Below are 25,518 nucleotides of genomic sequence, written 5' to 3'. Positions count from 1 at the left end.
ATGGGGTAGCACCCTGTGGCCCATGGCTTAGGGGGTATCTGCTGATGGGCTCAGTGGGGCGCCTGTCCCTGTGCCGCACTCCCATCCCCACCCCCCCACTTCCTGGAAGTACTGGGCAGCCTCTGTGTGAAAACAAGAGCCTGTTTGAGAAGAGGAAACAAAGGAACCCTGGAGGCTGCAGGGTCACGTGGGGGCAGCACACAGAGCTGCTAAGCAGGAACAGTGGGGTCTGACCCTGTGCAGGGGACAGGGTGAGGGCCTGTCAGGAAAGGCCTCCCTCCGAAGGCAGTGGAGCCGAGTGAGGGGCCACCAGATCAGGGGCCCCCTACTGGGCCAGGGCGGGACCCAGGCACCTAGAAGTGTTCCAGGTACAGGGAGTGTCCATCTGGGCACAGCTAGGACAGGAGAGGCAGCTGGGGGGCCCTCTGACACCAGAGAAGGTCTGCAAGGGCTCATTCTGAGAACAACTGTGTTTAATGGTTTCCAGGACCCAAGGGCAGAGGCGGGCACCCCCGCAGGAGGCGGGGCTATCACAGGAAGTAGGCAGCCAGAGCTGACATCTTGTCCTTGGGCCGTCGGGCACTGGGCTTCCCCGGGGGCCGCCGGCCCCGGCCCCGGCCCCGGCCCTGCCGCCTCCCTGGGCCTCCGCGGTGCATGGGGTGGCAGGAAGCGGCGTGCTTTAGCTCCACCAGCTCCTGGAAGACAGGGTCGCAGAAGACGCAGCCCGTGTGCTGCGTGTCGTCGCCGGGCAGCGGGGACTTGGCCTTGTTGAAGTCCACGTCGAGCAGGGCTGCCTCGCAGATGCTGCAGGTGTCCGGGGACACGCGCACGCGGTGCGCATTCTCGAAGCAGTGCGCCACCACATTGCACTTGTTGCAGGCCACTTTCCACTTGGGGCCGGAGGTGGGGTCCAGCACCAGCACCCCGCTCTCGCACTCCACGCACTGGCCAATGCCCAGCATGCTCAGCGAGTGCTGGCAGGTGGGGTGTGTGCACTCGTTGCAGCCCATACCTGGCAGGGAGAGGGCAGCCTGGGGTGCGCGCCCACACCCGCCCCCAGGACCCCACTCCCTGTGAGACCGCTCCCCTGCGGCTACTGCTCCTACTCATCTAGGGCCTGTGGCCTGGGGGGTCCCACCCCAGGAGGACGCTGCCCCAGGTCCTCCTGGGGTGGGTGTCGGCTGTCCTGGGCACCCAGATGCCAGGGCCGCCCTGGCGGAGTGGGCCGATGCCTCCCTCATGTCTCCCGGAGTCAGGGGCGAGCAGAGCATATGGGACACAGCACAGCGGGGGAGCACAACTGGCCCAGGTCCGCCCAGACTCTGGGCTCAGTGCTCTGGACTGTCGCTGAACACACACTCTCCTGTGGGCACTCCTCTCAGCAGATGGGGCTCCCACCTGTTGCATCTTCTCCCTCACCCAGCACCCCCACTGCCCGGATCCTGAGCCAGCTGACCACGGGTCCTGCCCAGTCATGACCTGGACCAGAAGGACAGGCAGTTGCCATGCTGGGGTCTCCCATCTGGGGGCCACCGGGCAGGGAGGGCCAGGAGCAGGGGCCCCTTAGAGTCCAGCCTGGTGCAAGAGTGAATGGAGACCACAGGTACCTGGGGGCGGGCAGCTGAGGCCCGGGGACACGGGGCTCACCTTTCTTCATATCTCGGAAGGGCGGGTGGTTGGAGCAATAGGGGCACAGTGGGTAACTCTTGCCCCGGGAGCCCGAGGACCACAGGACCAGCTCGAAGTCGTCCAGGGGGCAGCGCAGCTCCTTGTAGAGCTTGATGGTGCCGTTCTGAGGCAGGGTGTAGGTCTCATCGCAGTGCGAGCAGTGCAGGCGGCTGGGCTTGGCCTGCAGCAGCAGGGGAGAAGCGACGCTGCAGGAACCCCCGGCCCCCTGCCACACTTGGTCCCCGCACAAGAGCAGTAGGTGACGGACAGCAAGTGACATGCAGTGCCGACCCACAGGACACAGAATACACGACACGTGATGCACATGATGCACATGTCTCTACACACGTGTTATAGAAGGAAGACTACACTCACAGAGTACATACATAATGCCTGATTACTGAAGCATTTATTTTGGTTTAAGGCCACATCTGGCGGTGCTCAGGACTTACTCCTGGCGGGGCCTGGTAGGTCATACATGCTGCTGCGGATTGAACCTGAGTCGGCTGTATGCAAAGCAAGCACCTTAAACCCTGCACTAACTCTCCAGCCCAATACTTTTATACCTGGTCAGAATACACAGCACGCAACAGCTGAAAACCTGATCCTCACTATGCTGCCATAGTCTGGGCCTGGGCCCAAGACTCTTGCTACATGCATGAAGAGAAGCACTTTTCCTCATTAACTTTTCTAATTTTTGGTTTTCTCTTTTGCAGTGCTGGGGACTGAACCCAGGGCCTCAACTGTGCAAGGTAAGTGTTCTACTGCTGACCTGCCTCCCCCACCCCAGAAAGGCAGCTTTAAAATCCCTACATATAGATTGATCCCATAAGCACACAGATTATTATTATTATTATTATTATTATTATTATTTTGCTTTTTGGGCCACACCCAGCGATGCTCAGGGGTTACTCCTGGCTTTGCACTCAGGAATTACTCCTGGCAGTGCTTGGGGGACCATATGGGATGCCGGAGATCGAACCTGGGTCAGCCGCGTGCAAGGCAAATGCCCTACCCACTGTGCTATCGCTCCGGCCCCTACATTCTTTTTTTTTTTTTTCATCACACCTGGTGATGCACAGGGTTTATTCCTGGCTCTGCACTCAAGAATTACTCCTGGCAGTGCTCAGGGGACCATATGGGATTCTGGGAATCGAACCCAGGTCGGCTGCATGTAAGGCAAACGCCCTACCCGCTGTGCTATCGCTCCAGCCCCACAGATTACATTCTTAAGAAACAGCGGGCAGGGGCCAGAGAGATAGTACAATGGTAAAGTGCAGGCCTCACACTGGGCTAACCCAGGTTCAATCCCTGGCACGCAGACGGTCCCCCAAGCCCCACCAGGAGTAAGCCCTGAGTACTGCAGGTGTGAACCCCAACCAAAACCAAACCATACAGTGGACAGTGTGTTGGAATGGTCTGGGGTCATGCCGAAGAGTGGGGACATGCTGGCGAAGGTGCCCAGTCCCTCTTCCCAGCAAGATGGTCATAGCCCTCCCACCCACCTACCTGGATATATTTCATGAACCGGTGGCACTTCCCGCAGCGGGAGAGAGGCTTCCCTGTGGCCGCCAGCGGCGAGAAGGACACCTCCATCAGTTCATCCATGCCTGTAAGCAAACAGTGCTGGTGGCTGCCACTGTCCACAGGAAGCTGACCCTGCGGGCTGCAGCCACAGGCCATGTCCTCGTGGGTGTGAGCCAGTGGGCCTGCACTCCAGCCTGCACTGCAGCCCTCCAATGGCCTGGCCCTGGGATCCGCCAGCATGGCCTCAGCCTCTAGACACAGACTGGGAGCCCAGTCCAGCCCCGGGAGCAGCCCCAGTGGGGTCGCTCTGGCAACCAAGCTGAGAAGAGGCCGGTCTTACCAGCGATGGAGTCGACGAAGTAGTGGAACTTCCTTTTGAAGATGTCTAGGGTGTGACCCAGCACCTGGCGGTAGTCGGCCTTGCCCTGGGCAATGAGGTTCAGCTGCTTCTCCACGGCGCTGCGGATGGTGGGGAGCACCAGCTCTGCATCTGAGCGGGGGTGCCGCCGTGAGCTCAGACAAGCTGACCCGGGAGCCTCCTCAGCTCTCGTACCCAAGGACCTGGCGTGGTACGGCCAGGGGCACCTTGTCTCCAGGGGTCACAGTCCCTGGGGACTCTGGGAACAGAGCAGACGGCACCCCAGCGAGGGGCTCCGTCTGATGGGCTGAGGGGCACTGAGTTCCTCTTTCCTCCCCTCTGGGCACTTGGCCCATCCAGCGTGGTGAGCCCCGCTGGGGCGGGTCTGGGGGTGGCTGATGCAGCTCCCTGGCGGTGCAGGGGTATGGGCTGGTGGGTGCAGAGCCCCCCGGCCGGACTCACCAATCTTATAGTAGCCGTGCACCAGCACAATGCCAAGGTTGGTGGGCTTGAGGCGGCGGCCGCTCTCCACCGTGACGTAGTTGCGCTGACAGATGTTGTTGATGTGCACGGGGATGCTGGCGTCCGTGCCTGCAACCACAGCAATGTGCTCCTTGGCTGCCCCAAAGCTCCCCTCACCCTGTCTGTCATGGGCCCTCCCTCCCCTGGACCCTCTGCCACCCCCACCCCCACCCTCCCTGTGCCAGGTGCCATTCCAGATTCAAGAAGGAGGCAGCGCCCCAGAGAGTCAAGGCACCCTGCCAGGGCCACAGAATTTGCTTGGCTTGTGAGTGCTCAGCCCCTCCTGCCGTGACCCTGGGCACTCACCCCTCCTGGAACCAGGGACTGAGCGCCCATTATGGAGAAGCCCCCACACTCACTGCCAGTCATCCCCTCCAAATCCCCTGCCTGCTTTACCCACTTCTGGCTTCCGGACAGCTCCCTGTGCAAAGCCCCTTGGCAGGCACTCTGAGGCCAGCAGTCGGGCCACCGTGCTCACAGCACGAGCGCAAGACCAGGATGTGGACCCCACGTGGTGGGCTCCATGGTCAGCCGAGTAGGCCCCCACGTGACCCTCTGGGCCTGGCTGCTCCCCCTGTGCTTACCAAAGCAGGGGAGGCTCCAGCAGACTTGCACCCCGCCTGGATGGAGCCGGCACAGTGCTGCCTTCACCACTGCTTGTTCCGGCCTCACAAGAGCCTTTCCGACTGTCACCTACTAGCCCTGGTGACAGTGCCCACTGCTCATGTCCGTGGGGGAAGCAAGGACCCCATGCCATGGCTCAATGTTCTAGCCGTGATGCCTGCAGCCTGCAGTGGATGGAGTGGGTCCAGCTCCCCTACTCCACCCACCCCCATCTCCAGGACCCAAATTTGGGGAGATGCGTGGTGAGAGCTGCCTGCAGGACAGGGAAGGCGCAGAGCCCGGGTGCAGAGGCTGGCTGTCCCTCGGCCCTCCAGAGCAGTGGCAGGAATGCGGGGACGCAGGGACAGAGGGCCAGCATGGACGGCAGGGGCAGGGCCTGCCTTGCCTGTGAGGAGCAGCCTCAGCATCTGCGCCCCTCTGGGAACTCTCTGGCCACTGCCCGGGAGCACCATGGCCCTGGGGCAGGCTTCTCTGCTCCCCTCACAGGGAAGTGGCACTTTGGTTTCTGGGGGCCTGATTCCTGGACAGACCCAGGCTGGTGGTGTGGACTCAGAATTCCAATCTGACTTTCTGTGTTTTTCCTATACACGCATGAATCATGTGGCATCCTGGGTCCACAGTCAGCCTCACGGGTGTGGCAGAAATGAGGAGCCTTCCGAAGCCAGGCCAGCCTGATGCACGGGCCTCCGTCAGGTGCCCCAGCTCCCGCGGGTACCCACCGATGCCGTGCTTCTCCATAAGCGTGATGAGCTCGGCCTCGGTCAGGTAGTCGGGCGGGTTCGTCTGCTTCTCCAGCATCTTCACCTCGCCCACAGGGAAGGTGTCACCCTTCTGGCAGGTGGGCAGGCTCTCCTCCAGAGGTATGCTCTGCCAGGGCATGATGTCCGTGAATCCTGACGAGACAGGGCATCTCTGAGACCCGGGGCCTCCCAGTGCCCAGATGGGGTGGGCAGAGGCAGTAGGGGAGCTGCAGCTCTACCTGGGGAGATGACGGTCTTCCCAGTGCAGGAGAAGCGCTCAGGTCCGATCCGGAAGGAGATGGAGCTCTGCAGGTACTTGCAGTCATAGCTGACTGTGGCAATGAAGTGCCTGGTGATGTACTCATAGAGCCGCCACGCCTCGCTCCCTGTAACGGGCACACAGTTGGTCAGTGGCCGGGGCCACCAGAGCCGGCTGCTGTGGCCTGAGAGTGGAGGGACAGGATGGCGTTCGCAGGGCCTTGACAACCCCCTCACGCTCGTGGCTTGCACCTCACATATTTCCTTCTAAGTGGGACCATACTCCATGGGGGCACCCACCCCCATGCCCCCAGGCTTCGTCTAAGAGGCTCCTCCCCCTCTTCCCACTCCCAGCATGTGGGCACCATCCCTTTGAACAGGTGGGAAGCAGGAGGGGCACCCCTGGGTGATCCTGGTCCCTGTCTGACTCCATGTTCTCTTGTCCCGCCAACCCACCACCCCGTCACCTCCTACACCCTCCGCTCCCGGGTCTCCCTGAGAACCCGCACGGCCCTCGGGCAATGCCCTACCCCTGCTGCCACATTTCACTCCTGTCCCTGGCCCACAGCAGCAGAGTACAACTCCTAGGGGGAAGAGGGGGGCAGGAAGAAGCCCCCAAATTGCCAAGAGGTTGGGGTGGAGTGATAGCATAGCAGGTATTTGTCTTGCACGCAACCGAACTACTTCAAACCCCAGCATCACATATGGTCCCCTGAGCACCACCAGAAGTAATTCCTGAGTGCAGAGTCAGGAGTAACCCCTGAACACTGCCAGGCTGGCAAAAAAAAAAAAAAAAACCCTCCCCAAAACTCCACCTATACTGCCAAGGGATGGATACTTTCCAGGTGCCAGCCTGTGGAGCGTCTTGCCCTTCCCTCCCAGGAACCTTTCAGTGTGGGGGAGAGCCTGGTGGTGGGCAAGGGGTGCCCCTTACCTAATTCGGCCTCGGTGGCAGCCCTCATGGGGGTGATCGGGGGATGGTCACCAGCATCATGGCCTTTCCGGGGCCGGTTGATCCCTTCTGCTAACAGCCGCTTCACCTGAGGCAGAGAAGTATGTGCTGGCACAGCTGCCATCCAGGCCTGCTGGGCCAGAGGCCCCAGGGGGCAGGTGTGTGGGTCAGCTCCCCCAGGCCCCTGCTCACCGTGTCGGCCCAGTAGGGGTGATTGGCCTGCTGTCGCAGAGGCCCCTTCAGGTCAAAGTTCTCAGGGTAGTGGGTGGTCTCGGTCCGGGGGTAGCTGATATAGCCTTGCGTGTAGAGCCGCTCAGCGGTCTGCATGGCGTGCTGGGGCCCCATGCCTGTGAGAGAGAGGGGCCGTCGGGCACTCAAGCACCAACCAAGGAGGGGGTCCTGCAACACGAGGCGGGCTCTGAGCAGGCCCAGCCAGGAGACAGAGCTGTTGTCGGGTGCCTGGTCTCCAGATCGGGGCCCTGGACCAGCTGGGGGGCACAGGACAGGGCGACAGGCCCCTGCTGACTCTGGCCATGGGGCGAGCATGCTCCTGGGTCTCCAGCTGCCCGGCCACAGGGCTGACCTAGCACCCACCCTCTACTGGGACCCCTCAAGGTGTCCCCCACGACACTTGGGCACAAGGACTGAGGGCTGCCCCTAGTCTTCTGTTAGCAGAGGTTGGCTCTCAGCCAACAGACATGTCACTGTCACCATCTAAAGACCCTGGAATCTCTGTTCTGAGAGGTCAGTGCTCTCAGCTTCCTGAGGCCACGCAGCAACCACTGTACCTTGAGCCAGACAGTTGTCAGACACTGCAACTTTTCACATGAGTGAGAGTGTGTGTGTGTGTGTGTGTGTGTGCGCGCGCGCACGAGGGGGTGCATCTGCGGTACAGGAACGTGGAGGGGGCGTTTGTGTGACAGGGGGTAAAGGGGCGCCTGGCACAGGAAAAGCACAGAAGCACAGAGCTTTCCTGCATTCCCGGGCCCTGGTGGGGTTCCCGTGCACCTCACTGAAGCTGGGGCTTTGAGGAAACGTCTCCCGCGCATACCCAGGGAAGAGCTGGCCACGCGCAGCATCTCCACGGTGTTCAGGGCCAGGGGCCTCTGCTTGGCCTTCTCCTTCCTGCTTGTGGACTCCACCTAGTAGACAGAAGAGGCTCTGTGTTCTGGCGAGCAACAGGTGGGTGGCAGCAATGCCACAAAGCCATGAAGTTGTCATTCGTCTGCGCTTCCTGCGTCTCCAACTCTCCTTCCCAGCACTTGAGCAGAGACTTGGTGGAATACTGATTTAGGTCCACAATGGGAAAAATGAGAGAAGATTCTTTTTCTAAAGGATATTCCCAGGAAAGGGAAAACCTAAGGAATGGGGGAAAGGCCAGAAGGGACTACCAAAATCCTGCAGTGGCCACGGAATGGCAGTGAGGTCTGTGGGAGGACACGAAGCACAGGCCCCTCGGGGGGACCCACGTGGCCCCGCTGGGCGCCACTGCCCTTGCAGAGTCAGAGAACTGCTCTGCTTTCCAGGTTGTCACAAGAGGTTAGAGGTCAGGCGTTTTATGTGAGATCTCGTCATTTATACACATGGCAGTGGTTCTAAACCTTCTGTAAATACCGGGCAGACAAGCTGTCCCTGTCCCTCGGGACTGGCAGGAGAGATGACAGTTTGGTCTGTGGCAAAACTGACCCAGAACACTGAGGCTTTGCGCCTGCCCATCTTGGGTCGACGTGGCCAGATGGCAGCCTTTGGATTCCAGACAGACAATGTGGGGCCCAGCCCTGAGAGATTCTGAGTGTGCAGCCGTGGGGTAGTTACATGAGAGCAGCTTTAGGAAACATTCTGGAAGCCCAAGGCATCTGCCCGGAGGGGTGAGAGGCACCCAAAGAAGGCTTGAACAGGACAGGAGAGGCAATGAAAGGAGGCCAGAGCCTGTGCTACAGACTCTGGCGGATGTCATGGCTAGAATGTGTTTGCTGCAATGGCTGGGGACCTGCCCTCTTGCCAGGGGGCATCCTGGCCAAGCATCGCCTGTCCTTCAAATCAATCAAACTTCAAGTAAGAAATACAACAACAGAGACCAGGGCCTGCAAAAAATTGTGGCAAAAACTGTGGGCCCCAAGCACAGCCTGCACCTGTGTGTGACACTGGCCAGGTCCCTGAGATGCGCAGAAAAGGACAGGGAATGGATTCCTGACAGAGGAGGTAAGGCCCTGTGGTGATGTGGAAAGGCGACAGTGGAAGGGGCTGGCGCGTGGCGCGGGCATGGCGTGCAGCGGCTCCCTTTCTGCTGAGGTCTGTGGGAGTCTCCTCAGGAGCAGGTCTCCGGAGCACCCTCAGGAGTCTAAGTGTGATCACTCTTTCTTTCTAAAAGATGCCTGCTCCAGCTGGGGGAGAACGACATGACCTACTCTTCCAACTACTCCTACGCAGGGGTTTCCACACCTGTCTCCGCCCCCCGCCCCCACCCCAGGAGATGGAGGTGAGTGAAGCAACCCACCAGGGCTTCCTTCTCCATCTTGGTCATGTTTAAGAACATCTGCGCAATCTCCCGGTCAAACACTCGCACCCGGTCCCAGTCCAGAAGGAGGCTTCTGTCTTTATCCACGTCCACCTGCAGGGAAGGGCAGAAGACACAGGAGAGAAAGTGCCAGGTAAACCCACTGCAGGGAGGAGAGCCGGGCAGGGGGTGCCGTTCTCTCTGTGACTACAGTCCTCCCGGAGTGTTGGGGCTACAGCCTCCCGCTGTGTCTGGGCTACAGCCTCCCGGTGTGTGTCGGATACAGTCTCCGGGCTACAGTCTCCCCGTGTGTCTCGGCTATAGTCTACCCATGGCTGCAGCTAGTTGTGCCTGTTGCTACAGTCTCGCAGCCTGCCCAACAGCAGGCAGAGGTCAGCACAGGGTCTGAGGGAGCTGACAGATCCTTAAGATGAATCCCATTCTCCACCTTCCACCTCATCAGTGACCACTCACCAATCCTGGCCAGCATTAGGGCACCAAATAACTTCTGTATTATGTTGTAAATTTTTTTTTTTTTTGAGAGGACATAACACACCATAATGCTCTGGATTTACTCCTGGCTCTGTGCTCAGGAGTCAATCCTGACAAGCTTGAGGGACCATATGGGGTGCTGGGGATCAAATCCAGGCCGGCCGTGTGCAAGGGCAGCTCCCTCCCTGCTGTACTCAGGTCCCCATAGGTTCTAAATCTTGAGAAGCTGCCATGGAGGATTTTACCTACAGAAAGGATCTAAAAGTTTGAAAGTGATCTGAGAGCCAGTGAAGTGGCCTGACCACAGCAGCTGACACTCCCGCCTGGGTGACCTCCCCGCATGTGGTCAGTCCTGCTCATCCAAACCCAATGCTTCCAGGACTAGCACTAACCTGCCCAAATATGAAGGCTGGGATCCCTTCCCTGGGCAGCCCACAGACCCGTTCTCTGGCCTCTCTCCTCGGGTCAGCTGTCCACGTTTGTGTTCTGGACCTTGCGGGCGCAGAACTATGATGAAGGAGGGCTCTCAGAATCTTTATCCCAAACCTGCTGAGTGTCGGTGCAAGTAACAAAGGGAAAGTGAACCTTGGCCTGCAGCACCCAGTAGGTCTCCGGCTTGAAAGACTGGATTTTATCGTGCCTCTCCACGCAGAAGCCCAGGGTAGGGGTTTGGCAAGGCCCAAAGGAGATGAGGGAGCTGTCAAGATTGCCATATTTGCCCTGGAAGTACTTGGTCTGAAATCTGCAAGGAAGGGGAGGCACAAAGGGAGACAGTCTATCAGGCTCAGTGTGAGACTGTGTCACTGGCCACCCACGAGGCCCACGGCAGCGGATGCCTGCTCAGAAGTGAGGACAAGAGGACATGCTCAGCACGGGTCTGCAGAGAAGGAACGGGAACCATGCACGGCAGGACGGGGGAGGAAAGCACAGGCTCTCGTGCGCCCCCTTTACTCTCCCCTCCAGACCTGCAGTCTGGACAAACAGTGCGTATCAAGTGCTGGGCCTCTGTGGTCTGGGTCAGCTAAACAGTTTTCTTCAGGATTGGTTTATCTACCTCCAAACTCAGGCTTGGAGATTTGGGGCCACACCTGATAGTGCTCAGGGGTCGTTCCTGGCAGCGCTCATGGGACCCTACATGGTGTGGGATCAAACCGGGGCCAGCTGCATGTAGGGCAAGTACCTGAAGCCCTGTACTGTCTTTCTGGCCCCCTGAGGTTTTAGCTCTATGGCAATCACCTTTGGAGGAGCAGGTCCAGGGCGGTCAGTACCTGGTGAAGGCACAGCCTATGCGTAGGTCCAGCTCCTGCCGGGCATCCACTGAGAGCGCCTCGTTGTGGTCCGGCTCGCCCAGGCAGGCCATGGCCTTGCAGATGTCTGTGTCGGTGATGGAGCTGAACCTGGCCCGGAACACGGTCTTCTCGCTGCTGTGGGCCTGGTTCATGACGGGCAGCACGGCATCCAGGACCTGCAAAAGGCCGCTGGTCTCTCACCCCACCGCCTGGGAAGCCTGTCTCCTCTCGGGCCTCCTCCTGCCACCCGCTCGCCTCTGCCTGCCTGTTCCGGACCAGGAAGTGCCAAAGACGCGGGGGCTCAGTCCCACCCTGTTCACCCTCTTCCCCTCCCAGAAGACAATGATGTGCTGGGCAGTTGGGTAAAATTCTGTGAATGGAGAAGACCGGGCAGTAGGCACCAGGGAGGATATGGTACAGGCAACCCTCGCCGGATGGCCCAGCACCGTGGGGGTCCTGCAGCCAAGACTAAGTAGCCTATGCACGGGAGGGGCTGCGAAGGAGCCTTTACAGGGGAGCGGCTTCTGTTCTGGGGGAGAAAGCCCTGTGAGCTGCCCCCAGCTCCCAAGGGAGGAGCAGCCCGGTGGGGAGAGAACAGGAATGGGGGTTCTGGGAAGAGACGGGGGGATGGCTATTTGCTGAGGGTGCTATGCTAAAATGTGGGCTGCCCACGCTTCCCCACTGTGCTGGGGAGAACCGGGGATGCGAAGGCAGGAGAGTAGCCTGCAGTCACTGGCGCCCCGCTGCCCCCCAGGGCGGGCTTCCTGAGGCTGGGCTGCAGGGGCCCATGAGAAGATGAGGCGGGCAGGGGGCCACTGCACTGCAGGGTGTCTGCCAGCACAGCACGGGCACGAGTGAAGTGGGGGGCCTGGGGAGCCAGGATGTGGCCAAACACCTACTCCTTGAAATCCCGCCTGCCTTTTGCACCGTGGCCCACATACGTGCCCAGAGCAAGGGGTTCAAGTGCCCAACCGCTGTAGAGCCTGAGAATTATGAACTAGAATTTCCAAAGGAAGCGGGGACGAGGCACTTAGCTAACGGGGCTGATGACCTTACTTCAGCTCCGGGAACGGTGGGACCACAAGTGGCAGTTTGGGGTGGGTGGCAGAAAGGCCCTAGCAGGGTTCCCCGTGGACTCCCCCTCACCTCGAAGCAGATGTTCTCCCCCTCCTTGTCGCAGTCCAGCCACAGCACGATGTAGTCACAGCCTTTGCCTTCCACCTGCCACACACAGAGGGAGACTCGAACCTGCCACAGCCTGGCCCCCACCTGTGCATACCCAGGCACCCCTGCCTGGTGTGGGGAGTGGGCCCGGGCTCCCATCCCATGTAGGAGCACTGTACCCAGAGTGGCAGTCAGGCTGGCAGGGCAGCTGGCCATGCTAGGCTGGCTTAACCACCGAGCAAATGCTTAGTTCAGACCTGCTCTTTGTGGCTTAAAAAAGAAACAACAGCTAGATGATGACCTTCACCCTCTGACCTGCAGGAAAAGGGGCCAGCGCAACAGTATAGAAGTTAGGGCATCTGCCTTGCATGCGGCCGACCCGGGTTTGATCTCTGGCATCCAATATAGGGGCATCCTATATGGTCCCCTGAGCACTGCCAGGAGTAACCGCTGAGCACTGCTAGGAATAACCCCTGAGCACTGCCAGGTGTGGCCCAAAACAAAACAAACTGCAGAAAACGGTCCTAAAGTGAGATAACTTATTAACAGCAGTTGTTTTCAATTGTGTGTTTGTGTCTCTGCTACTTTTATTCTCATTTTAGTTTGGTTTTGAGTAATAGCTGACAGTGCTCATAGGCTACTCCTGGCTTAGTGCTCAGGGGTGGCTAAGAACAGTGCTGGACATGTGGCAACAGGCTCCAAACCCGGGACTCCTGCACACACAGAATGAACTCTAGGCCTTAGGGTCATCGCTCTGGCCCCTCTTCTACCTTTGTTCATTTGCTAAAGTTTGGGGGCCACACCTGGTGATGCTCAGGGGTCCTAGCTCTGAACTCAGAAATCACTCCTAGCAGTGCTTGGGGGACCATGTGGGACGCCAAGGATGGAACCTGGGTTGGCCACACGCAAGGCAAATGCCCTACCTACTGTACTCTCTGTCCCCTCCCTCTTCTATTTTTAATATTTTTCAAAATTGTTGTCGAGTCACACCTGCAATGCTTATGGATTACTCCAGGCATTACGCTCAGATATTACTCCTGCCAATCCTTGGGGGACAATGTGGGATACCAGGGGGCTCAAACCCAGATCAGCTGCATGCAAGGTAAATGCGCTAACCGCTGTACTATGGCCCCAGCTCCTGAATTTGTTTTATAAATAGAAAAACCACTGCCAACAACAAAGCAACAATTTTTGGTCTATTTGTTTTTGGGGACCCTCCCAGCTGTGCCTGGCGCCAGCAGGCTCTAGGTGAAATGCAGTGTCGCTCAGCCACAGTGCTGGGGCCCACCAGGGCCACACCCAGCAGGGTGTGTGATGAGGAGATGAGAGTGGCATGTGGAGCTTCACGAGTGCCAGGCAGGTGCTCCACCACTTTGCATGATCTCCCTGGCGCAAAGAATGACTTCAAAGCATTCCTGTTTTCAAGGGGAGGAGCAGGTCTGCAGGGAAAAGTCCTCCCAGTCCAAAATGGAGTGAAGGGGTTGAAGGACTCCTGATAGCAGCCATGGTGCAGGGAGCCTTCACCCGCTCACGCACCTGCAGAAACTTCACCATATTCAGCTTGGGGTTAGCTTCCTTCTTCTCTGTCGGAGCTTGGCTGAAAAGCTCTGCGGGGTCCACCTTGTCCCATTTGTTGTACTTTCCTACAGACCACAGGAAAAATGACATCGGAACCAGCTTCCTCCACTCAAGGCGCTTGCCCTCGAGAGTTGTCAGAACCTTAGAATAAAGGTGCCGGTCTGGTCTGGCCAGAGGAGAGGAAGTTCAGAGAGCAACTGGCCAAGGAACGCCTGCGAGCTGGCAGTGGGAAGGGCTGCTGCAGCCTGGCTCCTAGTGGGCCTCTGTGGCTGGCTTGGGTTTCGGGAACTCTTCCTTGAGCCAGGACTTGACCCTAGGCCCAGGATAGGTGCTCAGGAGAACTGATGTCTACTTAGCATCCTGCACACCTGCCACTGTTTCCACTCAGGGCCCAGCGCCTACGCACTGAGGTCTGTGGCATTCCTATGCGGCGGCAAGTACCAGGTCAGACAGAGCCATGGTTAAATACTCGTGCCCCGCCTGCCGGCTGTGGCGACGCCTGGCGCTCTAAGCACCTGACACTCAATTCCCTGCCATCAAGACCAGAGCTGCTTGCACTCTGCCCCTCACATCACACAGAGCCCTCAATCAATCTGACAAGTGGCCAGTACTGCCACGAGGCGCATCCCTCAGAAAGGAGCAGAAATGTACGGAGATCCAGCCCAGCCCAGGAGCCAGAGGAGCTGGGTCCAAGCCCAGATTAACCCTTGTCCTGGCACATCACACCAATGTCAGCCCTTCCAAGCTGCCAGTGCACACTAATGCCCTGAGGATGACCAGTGGCAGCTGAATGCAGTCACGCTCAGCAGGAGCAGCAGCCTCCCCCAGCGGCCTCTGAGGCCAGCACAACCTCCAATCAGCACAGCACGGGACACAGGGCACGAGCTGACCAAGGGCTGCCCCTGGCACGGAGACTCAGGGACACTGAACTCCCAATCCGGGGTTCTCAGCACACCCCCTCCCTCCCCCATCTCCACTCCCAGCCCCGGGCACTCACTGCCCCCCTGTCTGCTGGCCTTGGGACTCATGGATTCTGGACAAATCTCTCTGCCCAGGGGCCTCCCTGCCTCTCAGCTCTGTTCAGGGCCCAGGATGAAAGGTGGGCGGGGGGTGAAGGGGACTCACCCAGGAAATCCAGAGTCATCACATGACCACAGACAGATGTCATCTTGAAGCGGACGGTCTGGCCAGCGAAGGTTCCAGTGTACTCATGCACTGAGCAGGTTCCGTTCAGCCCTTTGTGTGAGGACATGCTTCCTGGGAAGAGGGGAGGTGGGGCTACTGCAGGGAGCGTCAGACACTGCCTCTCGGGGGCACAGAGGCCCCTGCTCAAGCAACCACTAAAAATTCCTCAGGCCAGCGCTGGTCTCCAAATAGCGGTGTGAGGGCGACACAGAGCACAGGCTGGCGGGGCTCAGGGAGATGCTGTCGGACCCTTCCCTGCATCTCCGTTTCATGTCTGACCTTTATTCAGAGCTGCCAGAGGACAGCCTAATTATCAAATATCCTAATGTCCTCTCACTTTCCAGTAATGACCCCTCTGGCAAACTTTCTAGGCCTCTGGGCACTGGATACCACTTTGGGGGCCTTTTCTTCCCTTCCAAAATCCCAGCCTGCTGTCCTGGGTTTTCTCTGCACTTAGCCGTCAGGCCAAAGGAAGGTCCAGATGGGAGCCTGCCACTTGGGGGGATGCAGCATTCCAGGACTGAAAAGAAAACGGCACCCACCAACCACAGGAGGCCAGAGACAAGTGGGTCATGGGGGTAGTGGTCCCTTTTCTAGGCCCCTGATCTCTGGAGGGCCTAGTAGCTCCCTTGAGTACTATGAGGTGTATGTATGGGTTGCATGCCCCTGGCACAGCCTCAGACAGAGACCAGAGCGGGCTTCTGCCTATGTCTTCTTCCTTCTCCATTAATTCTCCCTCCAAGAAGCTTCCAGGTTACTTTCAGCTGCCCATGACCAGCAACCCCAAAAGCATGGCGGGAACAGTGGCCTATCGGGAACTACCTGCCTGTCCACCACTGAACTATGAACCACGTCTGCATCTTTTGAAGCCCTGGTCCTGGCTCACGTTGGTGGTGGCAGCAAATGTGTCCCTCAGTGACCAAGACAGAATGGAGAATTGCTACCACCTGCTGTCCCAAAGCTACTCTATTCCAGGGGGCCGGAGTCACCATCTGGGTAAGGAAAAGACCTTTCAAGTGGAAGCAACCGCACTCATGGACTCAGTCATAGAGAGGGGTGGGCCTCCCTTACCTCGAGAGAGGATTTTGGCAATGGACTGGGCCAAGGATGGCTTTTCTGCAACCATGAGCACGGTCTTCATCTTGTCCGAATGCTGTCAGGGCCTCCAGCCCCGGGAATGGCAGGTCAGAATCTTCTCTTCCTCAGCTCTACAGAGAAGGAAAGAATGGCAGGAGATAGCAGTGCCTCAAGGAAGTTCAGTTAAAACTCAAACATGGGGGATGGGGCTGGAGTGATAGCACAGAGGGTAGGGCGTTTGCCTGGCGTGCGGCCGACCCGGGTTCAATTACTAGCAACCCATATGGTCCCCTGAGCACTACCAGGGGTAATTCCTGAGTGCAGAGCCAGGAGTGACCCCTGTGCATCACCGGGTGTGACCCAAAAATAAACAAACAAACAAAAAAAAACCTCAAACAAGGGGGGCCTTTTTAGTACAGTGGGTAGGATGTTTGCCTTGGACACTGCCGACCCAGGTTCAATCCCTGGCATCTCATATGGTCCCCCAAGCACCGAGTAATTCCCGAGTGCAGAGGCAGGAGTAACTCCTAAGCATCATCAGGAGTGCCCCCTCCCCCCAACAAAAAAAAAAATTCAAACAAAACACAAACCTAAAGCAAGAAAAAGAAAAACAAGGGAAACCCAAACCCACACACAAACAACTGAATGGGCTGAGAAATGACTCTGGGAATTTGACTTCATTAAGAAGCTGAAGAGGGGGCTGGAGCAATAACACAGCAGGTAGGACTTGCATGCGGCCGACCCGGGTTGGATTCCCAGCATCCCATATGGTCCCCTGAGCACCGCCAGGAGTAATTCCTGAGTGCATGAGCCAGGAGTAACCTCTGTGCATCACTGGGTGTGACACGAAAAGCAAAAAGCAAAAAAAAAAAAAAAAGAAAAGAAGCTGAAGAGAGGGCTGGAGCGATAGCACAGCAGGTAGGATGTTTGCCTTGCACTCAGTCGATCGACCCGGGTTCGATTCCCAGCATCCCATATAGTCAGTCCCCCCCAAGCACTACAGGAGTAATTTGTGAGTGTAGAGCCAGGAGGAACCCCTGTGCATCACTGGGTGTGACCCAAAAAGAGGAAAAAAAAAGAAGAAGCAGCTGAGGAGGGTCCCAGAGCCTCAATCCTGCCCCTGCATCCACAAGAGGGGGCCTCCAAGGTTCTGGTGCTGGCGGACAGGCTGGGCAGGATGGCTGGGTGGCTGGGTGGTTGTCCTCCAGGGCTTCACTTCCGTTTACTCTCAAGAGTGGCACCTCCCCCTGAAACATGCCTGGCATCCGGGTGTGGCCCACAGCAACTGCCTCTGTGGGGCCCAGCACTAAGGCTGTGCTCTGGTGGTCGCCACATCCCTGCCAGGGAAGCTTAGTTCTACCAATGGCAAAGCCCCAAAAGTGAGGTTTCAAGGGAAGCCCTGGGGTCTCCCTTTCCCCCGCTCTTCCCCCACCATGGAGAAGTCAAGAGCCAGAAAGGGAAACTGTCAACAAAGGGAACCTGCTCTGGGAGTTTTCGGAAAGAAGAAAGGGGCCGAACATTTCTGGTTTTTTTGTTGTTGTTTTTTTTTTTGCTTTTTGGGTCACAACCTGGCAATGCACAGGGGCCACTCCTGGCTCTGCACTCAGGAATTACTCCTAGCGGCGCTCAGGGGACCATATGGGATGCTGGGAATCGAACCCGGATCGGCCGTGTGCGAGGCAAACGCCCTACCCGCTATGCTATCACTCCAGCCCCGGGGCCGAACATTTCTGCCAAGTCAACCTGGGTGTGACCGGTGCAAGAGATGTCGGAGTCCAGATGACAAGTTGGGTACTTGGCAGTCCTGGTGGGGGCTCAGCCACCGCTCTGCCCTACAACAGGGCCAAGGTGGCCAGCGCTCAAGACATAGACTTGGACTTGAACCCAAGCCTGCTAGCCGTAGAACGCACTTAGTAAGCCTTGCCTACACTGTATCTGCAATGATGCACGGCCAATGGAGCCCTCTGCACTGCACGAGAGTCACCTCAGAGTCACGCGTTCTGTTTGGCAGCGGAGGATGTATATCCTGGATCAGGGACTTTGTCTGGGCTACTCGGATTGTGAGCGATGAGGAAAATCTGGCTGGCCCAGTAAATGAAGTCATTTCACCTAATAATAGTATGAGTGCTGTTTGAGATTTCTTAAATTTAAGAACTGACTTGAAATCTTAAGAGCATTGTAAACACTTTCTCCCCCCCCCCATGATATCAAAGTTTCTAGAAGTTTTACATCTACAATACTCTTCCTTCATTCCTAAGCATCCTAAGCAATTTATTAGGAACAAAACAGTTAATGGATTCCCTGGTAAAGTTCTCTTATTTATTTATTTGTTGGGAAGAGGGGCTCATTTGTTGGTACTCAAGGCTTATTCCTGGCTCAGACCTCAGGGATCACTGCTGGTGGACTTGGGGAACCTTATGGGGTGCTGGGGAGAGAATCCAGGTCGGCCATGTGAAAGGCAAGCATACTACCCACGGTACTGTCACTCCAGCCTGAGTTTTCTTTAGAAGGAAACGTTTTGCCTGAGCATTGCCAAAGGGACTGCCTGTTTCTCCTATACTCAGGGTGCAGCTGGGAGTTGCTTCTCCGAAGGTGACAGCAGCCAGACTCCAGCAGCAGTTGTTTTAAAGAAAGGCATGTTTTAGTTCAACGGTTTATGCTTTTATTCTATCCAAGTACTTTGCAATGTTCTGAGTAACTCGGTTATATTAGGGGGGAAATTACTGTTATAAGGATTTGTATTCCTATGGTGTCCGGTGCTGGTTAGGGTACAATTATCTCAAGGACAAACAACTAAGACTCAGAAAAAAAATTCTGAAGGTCAGAGAAATTTGTTGAGCTGGGCTGAAACTCACTCTTTCTTACTTCCACTGAGTACCTTCCTGCCTTCCTTTCTTTCTCACTTCCTTTTTTCGGGGGAGAAGGGACACACCCGCAGTGGTCTGAGTTTACTCCTGGCCCTGCACTCAGGAATCACTCCTAGAGGTGGGATCATAGGATTCCCGGGGATCAAACCAGAGTCAGCCCCATGCAAGGCAAAATCCCTACCCGCTGTACTATTGCTCCAACCGGTGGGTACATTTATTTTTCCCCTCTTCAAATCACATGAGGTTTTGCCTCTTAAATGATCTCTGGTCTTAACTGTAATGAATTTTCCGTGAGTAATATAGAGTCTTCCTATTTTTTTTTGCTTTTTGGGTCACACCTGGCAATGCACAGGGGTTACTCCTGGCTCTGTACTCAGGAATTACCCCTGGCGGTGCTCAGGGGACCATATAGGATGCTGGGAATCGAACCTGGGTCGGCCGCGTGCAAGGCAAATGCCCTACCCGCTGTGCTATTGCTCCAGCCCCTAGAGTCTTCCTATTTTTAAATTAAGGTACATCTCCAATGTCAAACCTCAAACCATTGAGAATAAAGGCTGAAATCAATGGTTTGCAAACTTCATTATTATATAATCTCAGAACTTTTGCCTTACCAATATTATTTACCTAAGATTTTTGCTTTTTTTTTTATGGGGAGGGGGAAACAACTCCCAAGCAATTTTCAGCACATTTGGGGCCGCTCCCAATAATACTCAGCTGGGTGGCAGTTCAGTACTAAAGCCCAAAGATACAGTGCTGCTTGAGACCTGAGGGGCCAGGGACCACCAGGGCTACCCCTGAGGTGTTCTGGGGCCTCCAGCAACTGAACTTGGGCCAGGTGCATGCAATGTACAAGCTCTAATTCCTGTACTATCTCTCCTGTCCTTTTGCTTAAGAAAAGTGCACTGTTGAGGGCGCCACTCCCAAGTGGTGGGTGAAGGATTGTGTAGGGCACTTAGTGGGGGGACTGACTTCAGGCCTTCATACGGGCACGTATCAACCAGCCATATCCTCAGCCCTGTAAGATTTTGCTTTTTTGAAAAGGGGATATTTTTATAGCCTCTTAGAACCGAAAGACTCTAGTGAAGGGTGAGAACTAGGTTGTTTCCAGTAATCTACATGGTTTATCACTTTTGTACCAATCTAATTTCTCTTGTTGCCTCTTAAGTTCTGCGTCTGATCTGTCCTTTCAGCAAGTGCTAAGATGCTGGCAGCAAAACTGCAAATTGGGACAATAACAGGAAGACTAAAAATGAACAGTCACCTCTGTCATCTCACTGGCGATACAGCCGGTGGAATATACCCTCAGCAGAAAGAGCCAGGAAAGTCCTCTCCTGAGCCTCAGAGCAAGCAGACTGAGCCAGAGATGCGCAAACAGCCTTCAGTTGTGGATTATTAACTACTTTATCAAATACCTACAGAATTGTGAACTGGGACTAAGAATTCTTATTTGTTTTGGGGGTCATACCTGTAGTGCTCAAGGGTTCCTCCTAGACTTTTGGAGTTTATTTTATTTGGGGGTGAGGGCACATCCATCAACATTCAGTGCTTATTCCTGGCTCTGTGCACAGAGATGCCTTTGGCAGGATTTGAAGGACCATATGTGGTGACAGGGCTCGGATCAGGTCGGCCACTCACGCAAGGCGAGCACCTTACTGTGTACTATCGCTCCGAACGCCCGACTTTGACAGTGTCTTCTGGAGATGTTCAGGGGATGGATCGTGTGGTGCTGGCGATTAAACGGGGCTCTTCCCAGCACACCAAGCAGGTGCCCCAGCCCTTTGTGCTCCCCAGAGTCCCATACACAATTTCTTAAACTCCCCTGTCCTGGGCGTGTTCTAAAGGCCCTGCTAACTGCTCCACCACGCCCGCGGCGACAGTTTAGGCCAGGAGCACCTGGGGCTCAGGCCCCTGGGATCAGCGTCGGGGGGCCTCTGCCCGCGCTCGGGGTACCCGGGATCTCGGGGGGGGGGGGGATCGAGCCCCCACTGAGCCGACAGCTCTCTCGTTCCCAAAGGCGGCGCCGCGGGGACAAGTCCAGGCCTGCCTCTCTGCGAAACCTGCGTTCCTGGGCTCTGGCTCCGTCCCCTCCAGAAGCCCCGGCTATGCCCTCCGCCAACAACTGGGCGAAGCCCGGGCCGCGCGGGGCTCCGTGGTGGCCAGGCCGGGGCTGCCCTCTGCACAGCATCGCTGGGCCTCAGTTTCCCCCCTGGCACCGGAGGCCGCACGCCGCACCCGCACCCAGGCGGCGGCTCCGGGCAGAGGAAGGAGAGGAAGCGCGGGCACGCCCCCATCGGGCCCCCCAGGCCGGCCCCGGGGCGAGGTCCGCTCCCGCCACCGGCCCGCGCGCCCCCCACCCCGGCGCCGCAGCGCTCGCAGCTCACCCGCAGCCCCAGCGGGGATTCTGCCGCTCCCGACACTTGCAGCTCCCGGGGCCGTCGCCGGCCACCCACGACTTCCGTGTCCGACCGCCGCCGGAGCCCCCGAGTCCGCCGCCGGGCCCCGTCGGTAGGTTCCGCGGCTTACGCGTTCCGGGAACAACAGGCCAGGCCAGATCTGCAGGCGCTCCTGGGTCTCCGCGTCTTCTGGGGCTCCCCGTCCCTCTCCAGAGCCCTTCCCGCCGTGGTGCTAGCGGGGTTCCAAGCCCTCACTGCCTCCTGCCTGCCACGGTCTGCAGGGCATCCCTGAGCCCGCCACCCCACTTCCCCCTCCTTCTGTAGGGAAGAGTACAATGACAGTTGTTAGAATGATAATGAAAAGTGGATCCACGATAACCAGGAACACGTATATGCTGCTAATAAATAAAATGGAAACAACAGGAGTGAGTCTAGTAGGCTTTTTTAAAAAATCTATAAAGGGGTTCGGAGCAATACAACTGGTAGGGCATTTACCTTGCACATGGCCAACCTGTGTTCAATCCCACCAGGGCCAGGAGTAATTCCTGAGTGCATAGCCATGAGCAACCCCTGTGCATCACTGGGTGTGAACCAAAAAGCCAAAAAGCAAGAAGCAAAAAAAAAAAAAAAAACCAAAAATCTATAAGGAGCGTGGCTGGAGCGATAGTACAGCCTATTAAGGTGTTTCCCTTGCAGGCCACCGACCTGGGTTAGATCTGCACCCTGTTTCTCCGAGCCTCCTGGAGTGATTCCTGAGGGCAGAGCCAGGAGTAAGCACAGTCAGGTGTGGCCCCAAAACCAAAACAAACAAAACAGCACAAAAATGCTGTAAACATTTGTGAGATGAAAGGCATAAAATATTTCTGCAAGGTGAACTGGAAAATAAAAGTGATTCTTCTGTGTGAAAGCATTAGGATTATGGAAGGGTTAAAATAACATTTGTGGAGGCTGGAGCGATAGCACAGCACAGCGGGTAGGGCGTTTGCCTTGCACGTGGCCGACCCGGGTTCGATTCCCAGCGTCCCATATGGTCCCCCGAGCACCGCCAGGAGTAATTCCTGAGCACAGGAGCCAGGAGTAACCCCTGTGCATCAGGTATGACCCAAAAAAGAAAAAAAAATTTGTGGCCTTATTTTAAGAATACACACATTTCCTTTGCCCTTTGTGGTTCTTCATCCAACTTGCCTTTAGTGAAACCCTACCCCTTTGAGATGCCCTGGGGGAAAAAAAGGTTCCCCCTTCAGGTTAATAAGATTTGGAAGGGGGTATGGTGCTGCCAGCAGGTAAACCTGTACCTGTGGAGCAAGTGCATCAGCAGCCTGATGATGCCTTCAGACTTCCAGATACCCCAAAATTGTTGCCGTGCCTTTGGCCAGACCCCAACAACTTGGGGTCAAGCTTACCAAGAATTAAGCGGCCAAAAGTTAGGTATGTGGGAGACACACCACAAACCACCTCTGGCTCAGCTACATAAGCTCATTTATTGGCCTTATTTCAAAGACCCATATATCTTGAAAGAGATCAAAAGATGCACTTAGGGCCTGTAGCACAGAGGTAGGTGAGAACCCATGACTGAAAGCCCCAGGCTCACTTGGATCAGGACTTGGCCTCCTCCCTCCTGGTCCCCAGTTTTCCAGTAGCTTGGCAGTCACACCCACAAACTGCCCCTGGCCCCATGTAATCTCATCAATGGCCAGAACCCAGAGACTATAAACTAAAGCTCCCAGAAGAGAGTGCCACAGAATGCCCTGACCCTGCACCAGGCTGTCTTCTCCGGGTCACCTCCGAGGGGGACAGGTTGAGTTTCCCTTCCTGACCCAAGAAGAACCCTGGTAGCTGAAACCTCCAGAACCTAACTGCCACCATGCCCAAGGCCACTCTCCACATGCTGGGACGAGCCTCACCCGAGAGGGTGTAAGCCTCATCCAAAACGGGATGAACCTCACCAGAGAGTGGACCGGCAGGAAAACCCAGATATGCGGGAACCCATGACTGAGATCTCCAAGCCTGCTTGGATCGAGACTGGGCCTCCTCCCCCCAGGTCCCCAGTTTTCCAGTAGCTTGGCAGTTACACCCACAAACTGCCCCTGGGGCCTGTAATCTCATCAATGGCCAAGACCCAGAGACTATAAACTAAAGCTCCCGGAAGAGAATGACACAAAATTTCCTGGACATTATATTCTATCCATAATAAGCAATACAAAAAACAAATCATCTAGCATTGTCTTTTCGGCAGGCTTGAGTGGTGGTGAGACTGGTGTCAAAATATCGAATGTAACCAAAGTAGAGAGAGTATGGGGGAAATTGTCTGCCACACAAGTAGGGGAAGCCCTATTTCCCTCCTGGTCTCCTGGCCTTCGTTCTGCCATTCTACATCTGCTCTCCACATGATCCCAAGTGACCAGAAGTAAAGATTGATCTGAGTATTGGGAGAGTTGGCAGAAAGACAAAACCAGATTCCTTCAGGCCATACGATCTAGCCCTGCAGGTTTCATTCTGCAGAGCTTGAGGAAAGAGGTGAGTCTCAGATCCAGCAGGGGGTGCTGAGAAGCCAGCCCTGGAGGCCTGGGTGAATGAATAGATAGCGGGGCTGCTCTGGGCTGTTGTAAACCATACTAGATGCTTTTCTATTGTTGGGGCATTTGATTCTCATTCCAACACTAGGAATTAGTCAATATTATTATTATTTTACACATATGGAAATAAGTCCCACCAACGTAAATAGCAGAGCCAGGTTTCAAAACTAGGAAACCTGCTTCAAGAGGCCAAGTTCTCAACCACTGGTGTATGTCTTTTCACTGTTTTCTCATTCTCTTTATATTTCCAGGCTCTGGAGCCTAATGTTGGGTTCCGAGGAGACAGAAGTACCGCATCCTACAGCAGAAACACTAGGGGGTATGCCCCAAGCAGTTACCAGCGTCTGCTACACCAGGTTTTCAAAGTTCTTATCTGTAAGAACATCAGCCAGCATTTATGGTTTTAATTCCTACATCAGAAATAAACAGAGCTAGAAGTGCGGGAGATGGGAAAGATGGAAGATTGAATAAACGGTAACTAATCAGCAAGAAAGAAAGAAAGAAAGAAAGAAAGAAAGAAAGAAAGAAAGAAAGAAAGAAAGAAAGAAAGAAAGAAAGAAAGAAAGAAAGAAAGAAAGAAAGAAAGAAGTCAGTTATCTGGCTCCAAGTGGCGAAAGTATTTTCCTTTACTTTGTTTTTTTGGGGGGAGGACTGAGGACTGGCCTAATTCAGAACAGCACCACTGGGGTCAGAGAGACAGTACAGAGGGTAGGGCACTTGCCTTATGTACGGCTGAGCCAGGTTCTATCCCCAACACTCCATAAGGGTCCTTGAGCCCTGCCAGGAGTGTTCCCTGAGAGGACAAGAAAGGTAAGAAACAAGCCAACAGTCTAGACTCAAGGTGTCTTCTTTATCAGCTTACTGGGAAGTGGGTGCCGTAGCCCACTGGCTGGTCTACAATGACCAGGATTCTGGATCTCCTTGGCCCTGTCTGTTGGTCTTTTCCAGGTCTTCCTATGCATGCTCTGCATGTGCCTGGGTCACTAAGAAGTTCCTGTCTCCCTGAAGGTGTCCCCATCCACATCAGTCTTGTGTTCTGTCCAGAGAGCACTGGAGAATGAGCTCCTGTGACATTATATGGACCCCAGACCTCATTCTGCAGAGGCCATGGCAACAACCAGGATTTTCCCAGGATGTCTTGCTCCAGATCTCTCCCATCAGATGCTCCAGGATCAGCTCAGGGTCCCTCATCTTATCCAAAGATCCCACCATCGATCAGCTGAAAAAGCCACATCCCTACCCTCACTGAAAGCTGTCTTGGGCTTTTGTATATGAATCTGAGGGAAGTGGTGCCTGGCAGAGGACATGCTCCATGAAGGTAGCTGGCTGGGCGTGCTGAGGGCCAGTACATAGAGGAGAGCCTGAAACTGGGGCCATCAGCTGAGGCCCAGTTTCATTCCACTCAGAAGCAAAGTATAAAAATGGGAAGCAGAGAGAGAGGGACAAACAGACAGACAGACAGAGGGAGAATGTGTTTGTTCGACAAGCAGAGTGTGGGAGGCCCAAGTCCCATCCTTGGCACCTCACATTCCCCAAGCACCACCAGGAGCAACCCCCAAGTTCCTGAGCACCACTGGGTGATACTCAAAAAAAAAAAACAACCAAACAAATAAAATGAGAAGCAGAATAAGTGATGGGAAGAGTGAGTGAGGGAAAGGGAGTGCTCCACGAGGAGAACTGGACATCCAGTGTTATTCTGCCCAACTGGGGCACGCACACTCACAGCTCAGCCTTGATGTATACCACATGAA

At 55.9% G+C, this 25,518-nt stretch overlaps 1 protein-coding gene across 1 annotated transcript; it reads right to left on the bottom strand.

The window, feature by feature from the left end:
- Positions 1-461: 461 nt before the first annotated feature.
- On the bottom strand, positions 462-21,362 carry TOP3B (DNA topoisomerase III beta). The gene is made up of 18 exons (XM_004607447.3): positions 21,180-21,362; positions 15,926-16,062; positions 14,795-14,926; positions 13,628-13,734; positions 12,074-12,148; positions 10,907-11,103; positions 10,224-10,380; positions 9,147-9,260; positions 7,701-7,791; positions 6,842-6,996; positions 6,632-6,737; positions 5,679-5,825; positions 5,419-5,592; positions 4,016-4,144; positions 3,536-3,685; positions 3,178-3,278; positions 1,648-1,849; positions 462-1,012 (listed from the first exon to the last, which is right to left on the bottom strand). Exons 2-18 carry the CDS (start codon positions 15,993-15,995, stop codon positions 531-533), a joined length of 2,589 nt encoding a protein of 862 aa, XP_004607504.2. The 5' UTR covers positions 15,996-16,062; positions 21,180-21,362; the 3' UTR covers positions 462-530.
- Positions 21,363-25,518: the final 4,156 nt, after the last annotated feature.

This window comes from Sorex araneus, chromosome 11 (genome assembly GCF_027595985.1).
Source record: "Sorex araneus isolate mSorAra2 chromosome 11, mSorAra2.pri, whole genome shotgun sequence".
Taxonomy (NCBI): domain Eukaryota; kingdom Metazoa; phylum Chordata; class Mammalia; order Eulipotyphla; family Soricidae; genus Sorex; species Sorex araneus.
This window is presented reverse-complemented; position numbering and strand designations above follow the sequence as displayed.